Genomic DNA, 6,000 nt, shown 5'->3' on the forward strand with positions numbered 1-6,000 from the left:
GAATGAGGCCCCTCAGAATACAGGGAAGAACCCCATATCAGTTGAGAAAAGAAATAAAAAGATCCCTAAAAAGCTCTCTGTGCAGAAATCTTCATTTCTAAGAGAAAATGGTTGATCCACCATTAAAAAAAAAAAAAAGCCCAGAATGTCACATACGTTAAGGACTAGTATTCATACTAAAACATTAAACAAAGTCCAGAGACATACCAAAACCTGTTTAGTTTGGACTGGAAAGGGGCTATTCCCTTGAAGGCTATGCCCAGTGTAAGAACACCACTATCACCACTCCCTCCAGGAAGCGCGTGTGAATGTTACTCTCTGTATGTCCAGGACACTTACGCTGTCTTCACCTTGTCTCAGCACAGCCAGAGCACACAGCTGGGCAGCACTTAGCACTGGAGCAATAATCATCAAATGGTTTGGGTTGGAAGGGACCTTTAAAGATCACCTAGTCCAGCCCTCCTGGGATTGGACACCTTCCAAGTCCAAGCAGGGACACCTTCCACTAGACCAGGTTGCTCAAAGCCCCGTCCAACCTGACCTGGAATATTTCCAGGGATGGGGCATCTCCATCTCTCTGGGCAACCTCTACCAGTGTTTCACCACCCTCATTGTCAAAAATTTATTTTTATATCCAGTCAAAATCTGCCCCTTTCTAGTTTAAAACCATTACCCTTTGTCCTAGCGATGGAGGTTCCTCCAATGTAGAATGGTACCCTATGGGACAGCGATGGCATCAGTAGGTACAGGCAAGCTGAGGAGCTGAGCTTACTCTGCAGGGTGGGACAAGATGGGGTTGAGTCCTAGGCACAGATACTCTCTGCTGGGAAGAATTTTCTGATGTGCTCTTTCTTTAACACTTGTCGTCTTCATTCCATATCGTGTAATGCCCTCCAGGTCCATGCCTACATCATCAGTTCCCTAAAGAAGGAAATGCCCTCAATGTTTGGGAAAGACAATAAAAAGAAAGAGCTTGTTAACAACTTGGGAGAGATTTATGCCCGGATTGAACGGGAGCATCAGATCTCACCAGGAGACTTCCCTAACCTGAGAAAGATGCAGGTAAGCAGTGGCATCTTGGCCAGAGTACCAAACATTCAAGGAAGGAGCATTAGAGTAACTGCAGGGAATACGACAGAAGCCACACAGACATTGATTATTGTTGCTTGTGGGAAAGGTCTGTTGTAAATGGGCCTTGAAATATGTACAGGCTATATTTGGGCATGAATACTTTTTGCACGTAGAGCTCACATGAAGCTACAGCTGCCTTCATTTCTCAAATCTTTGCCTGAATAGCACTTCACAGCAAATTATTTCTTCTATTTTTCTTTATTTTTAATTCCAGGTTCTATTTGCAGATTTTTCAGGCCTAAAAATGCTGCTAATTTATATTAAAAGAAAGCTGTATCCTGAAAAGCCTACATATGCCCTCTTCTCAAGAGCTGCAGTTTTTTTGCTTTCTACTTCACTCTTCGTTTCTAGAGAGAAAGGAGGCTGTGAAAACTTAAAGCCCCTTTTCTATTTTAAGCAGAGAAGCAGGTTTTCTGTTCTGTAGAGCCGAGACCTGACCCAGTGTTCATGTAAGTCAGAGACTTCAAAGGACCTTGGATCAGAGCCTTGTATTGTATATTCAAACAATGCTGGATGCTGCTACATTGCTGCGTGGCTTCGGTCCAAGCAGAAACCTGTTCCCAGTTGCTAGCTGTTGAAGTCATTACTAGCTCCCTATGGAAAACACAGCATCTGCTTTTTTTTTTTTTTAAAGTGTATTTTCCATAAGTTCTTAGGAATGAGATCTATGGGATGCATCCAATAGAAGATCCCATTCACTGCTTGTTAAAATGTGTGTTTAAATGTTTTAAAATAACTGTACCGATCCAGTAGGAGTGAATACAGTGAATTTAACAAGTAGGGGGTGAAGGATAAAGCTGTAGGTCATTTTGCAGTTATTAGAAGAGTTACCTGCAGGCCCTTTCACTTTTGCTTGGCTGTGAAAATTACATGTGAAAAGCCATGCTGTAAAGACATGCTTACCTCTTCACAGACATGCGACTGTAGAGATGCACTGCATGATGATGAGCAAAGTAGTCTTTTGCCAGTGGCATCTCCTTCCCAGAGCACAGAAGGGGAGGGAGTGCAGAGCACTGGCTGGAGGTTGTTGCAAGGGCTGCACAACCAGTTTACCTTGAACAATTTGGTCTTCAAGGAGAGCATTTCCACATGGCTTGGAAAGGTAGAGTCTTATTTGCATATGGCCATCATCTGGGCCTTTGAGTAAACTACTTCGCATCTCTGTACCATGCCAGCCCCTCTTTGTAAGCTGGGAAGATCATTTTCTGTAGGGCTTCAAGATTTAAGCTGCAGCCAGGGAAACATCACATGCTGAGGAGCAGGGCGGTCAGAGGAGGGGATGCTAAGCTCCCGGCTCCTCCACTACAGTAGCAGGTTTTTTGAGCCAAACAGCAGACAGGCATCCAACTCTTACACTGTTACTGCACTGTGCACAGCCGTATCACTCACTCCTTGCTATGTTGTCCTACTTTAAGGATCAGTTGCAAGCCCAGGATTTTAGCAAGTTCCAGCCTCTGAAGAGCAAGCTGCTGGAGACTGTGGAAGACATGCTGGCCAATGACATCGCCCAGCTCATGGTGCTCGTACGCCAGGAAGAGTCACAGCGACCAACCCAGATGGTGAAGGGAGGAGCCTTTGAGGGCACCTTGCATGGTCCATTCGGCCATGGCTATGGCGAAGGTGCTGGTGAAGGGATCGATGATGCCGAGTGGGTGGTGGCCAGGGACAAGCCCATGTATGATGAGATCTTCTACACACTCTCGCCTGTCGATGGTAAAATAACTGGTGCCAACGCAAAGAAGGAGATGGTAAGGTCTAAGCTGCCCAACACGGTGCTGGGAAAGATATGGAAACTGGCTGACATCGACAAAGATGGCATGCTGGATGATGAGGAGTTTGCTTTGGCGAATCATCTCATTAAAGTCAAGTTGGAGGGTCATGAGCTGCCAAATGAGCTCCCTTCCCATCTCCTCCCTCCATCCAAAAGAAAAATAACAGAGTGAAAGGAAGGTTACAGGGGAGAGGGAAAGGGAGGGGAAAAAAAAGATCTAGAAAAACATGTTTACTTAAATTATACCTTTAGATGTGAGATCACCTATGGATTTATACCTGTTTTGCTGTATGAAGAAAAAAACTAAAGCAGAACAAAAAAGTCCAATCTTCTTCATGATAATATGCAATTAACTCTTCCAGTATAATATCCCAGCTTTCTAATGCTTAGTCTGTAAATACAAAGGTAAAGAAAGGATGTTGAGACTAGGAGAATCTGATAAGGAGGAGTAGAAGAAATGCTGAAGTGGGCTGCATTTTTTGAGAGTGCAGTAGGCACTGATAGAAATCGGCTAACTGCCAGTGTCACTCCTGAGCTTTGACTGCACCATCTGCTGTTTAATGGGTCTCACAAACCTCAGGAGACTGAGTTCTTGACAGTAGAGGGGAAACCACAAGATCTCCAAGCTATTGTCCAAACTAAAGAGCACATCCTAATCAACAGAAGTCCACACTAAAATACTAGATACTAAGCCCCAGACTTAAGAATTTTAGGAACCTTGATGCACTGTTAGATGCAAATTTTACAAGTGTTTCCCTGTCCTTAAAGAAAAAAAAAAAAAAAATCTGAAACAGATCTGAACTGGGCAGCTGGAGTTCCTCATTGTTCACTGTGGGACAGGCACTAAGAATTCCCAGTCACCTCTACTTCCTATTCAGTCCCCAGGGGAGACTTGTTGTGCAGGCATGGCCAAGAGAACCGCCCCCGCAAGGGAAACAGAAGGAGGGGGCACTAGAGGCAGACACCAGAAGGGAGGAACAACCAGGACTCACCACTCCCAAGCTCACTGAACATTTCACAACCATTGGGTAGTGATTTCTCCCTCAAAAGCCTTTGAACAGTGGTGGTGTTTATCATTCCTGTGAAGTGATAGGTTTACTCTCATCATGCACAGTGAAAGCTACTAGATCCCATTCTTACTGTAAAGATAAGAACCCTGCGCTGTCAGGTAGATGGTCCATCATAAGAGCAGAGAACACCATAGGGCAGAGGTCAGAGCTTGCTCTACTGCCTGTGCCCCCACAAATGGAGCCAGGATGTTGACAACCTTCACCCACCCTCCTCCTCACCACACAGTAACACTCGATGCCCTCCAGAACCTCTACCCTGAGCCAAGAGACCTTTCCCCCACCCTCTTTCATGCTCTATGAAATGTCTGTTTTCAAGACTTGATTCTGGCAGAAATTCCTCAATTTCCAATTTTGTTTCCCACACATACACACTCACTCTCTCTCTCTCCTTGTTTTTGTTTTTGCTTTGGAGCAGCGTGTTGTTCCAATTCCTGTTGTCACTTTATATAAGCTGAGCTCCTACTGTGATGAAAAACCAAGACAAGTATAACTTATTTTATATCTCTGTGTTCATATTATATAGAGAAATATATTCTGTGTATGTAGGATGTGCTTATTGCAGTACATTTATCACTTGTCTTAAAAATGAATGCATTAACCTTTTTTGTACCCTGGTCCTAAAACATTATTAAAAAAGAAAGGCCAGCTCTCTCTATTTCTTTACATAGCAAAATGAAATGCAGCTGAAAAGGAGAAAAAAAAAAACCCCGCTGATTTTCTACGTGCAACAGAATGAGAAAATCATCCTTAGAACATTCCCAAACGTGCATGTTCAGATCAGCCCTGCCAGACTCGGGTGTGCACTGCTGAATGACTGGTTAACATCTGCAGCATCTCCTTTCTCTTCTGGCAGTCTAATCACAAGCTCAATACTTGCTGAAGCTAGTGGAATTGTACCCAAGATTCACCTTATTCAACACAGAGGAGAGGTAACAACCAAATACGTACTTCATTAGGAAAAGGAATATATTGAAAGAGTTTCCTCCTGCCAGTCACAGATGAGAATACTACGTTTATCAAGATCTAGAAATGACACACAAAAAAAAAATCTTAGTCTTGAATCTTGCTGGCTCTAATTTTACTTCTGTCTTCACTGTCATTTCTTTACGTGTTCATTACAGTGATCATTATCCCCCGAATAGGGCAGTGAGATGCACTGAATGAGACAGTGAGAGCAGTTGGGATAGTGCTGGTGAAGCACTCAGAAAGAGGGCGTGAGCTATAACGGTTGGCGGAGTTTCCATTTAGCATTTGTACAAGATGAGAGAGGAAATTGGGGTGGAGAACAAGCAGCAATAAATGCGGATTTAGAGAGAAGTCAGCAGGCTGTATGTCACTCCAGTTCAACTACCCAGTAACCCCCAGTTCAACCCTCGTTACAGTGTGGACATCTGCTAATGCTGTCCCGGTCATTCTGTGGAATTTGCCTCCATCTGACTCCAGGTTGAGGGACAAGGTTGAGGCTGAACGGAGCACCCCAACTCAGCCCTACCTCTGTGGGCCTGATTTTCATCTGATGGCTACTCGTACAGCTCTTGCTTGTGCCAGTCGTATTGTGCTGAAACTTAACACTTTATGAAAAAACAGAAGATTGCTGGTTCTCTCAAAGGGGATGGGAGAAGATGAGGTCTAGTCTTTTTTCAGTGGAGACCAGCAAGGTGCTCTGGTAGGCCAAAAACTCATTGTTAACAGATACCAAATGGCTTTCAGGGTACAAAGCCTTTTGTGTTTGTTTGGGTGTACGAGTTCACAAACCAAACCACTAGCCTGTTGTTAAAACACAGGTAGTAGATTTGTTTTCATCGCATTGACTGCAATTGTGCTTTAGCCAAGTCAAAAAGAAAAAAGAAAAAAGCTCACTGTTGAACAGGAAGCAGCGAGAGATTTTCTGTGTCGATGGTAGCAGTAGTCACCCTGCACACCACAGGTAGGGCGTGCCAGAACTCCAGCACATGCCACGGTTCCTGCCTCTGCTCTGCACATCGTGCAGCAGCTCCTGCTCTACATCCCCATGCCAGCCTCTCCGGG

The 6,000-nt window shown here is 44.3% G+C and overlaps 1 protein-coding gene across 1 annotated transcript in view; it reads left to right on the plus strand.

Annotated features, from left to right (window-relative positions):
* Positions 1 to 4,617, plus strand: part of EHD3 (EH-domain containing 3) — a 30,565-nt gene extending 25,948 nt beyond the window's left edge. The window contains exons 5-6 of the mRNA XM_010292792.1: positions 898 to 1,062; positions 2,547 to 4,617. Of these exons, the coding sequence (XP_010291094.1) occupies positions 898 to 1,062; positions 2,547 to 3,074 (693 nt within the window). The 3' untranslated portion in view covers positions 3,075 to 4,617. The remainder of the gene's footprint in view (positions 1 to 897; positions 1,063 to 2,546) is intronic.
* Positions 4,618 to 6,000: the final 1,383 nt, after the last annotated feature.

This window comes from Phaethon lepturus, unplaced genomic scaffold, assembly GCF_000687285.1.
Source record: "Phaethon lepturus isolate BGI_N335 unplaced genomic scaffold, ASM68728v1 scaffold39498, whole genome shotgun sequence".
NCBI classification, from domain to species: Eukaryota; Metazoa; Chordata; class Aves; order Phaethontiformes; family Phaethontidae; genus Phaethon; species Phaethon lepturus.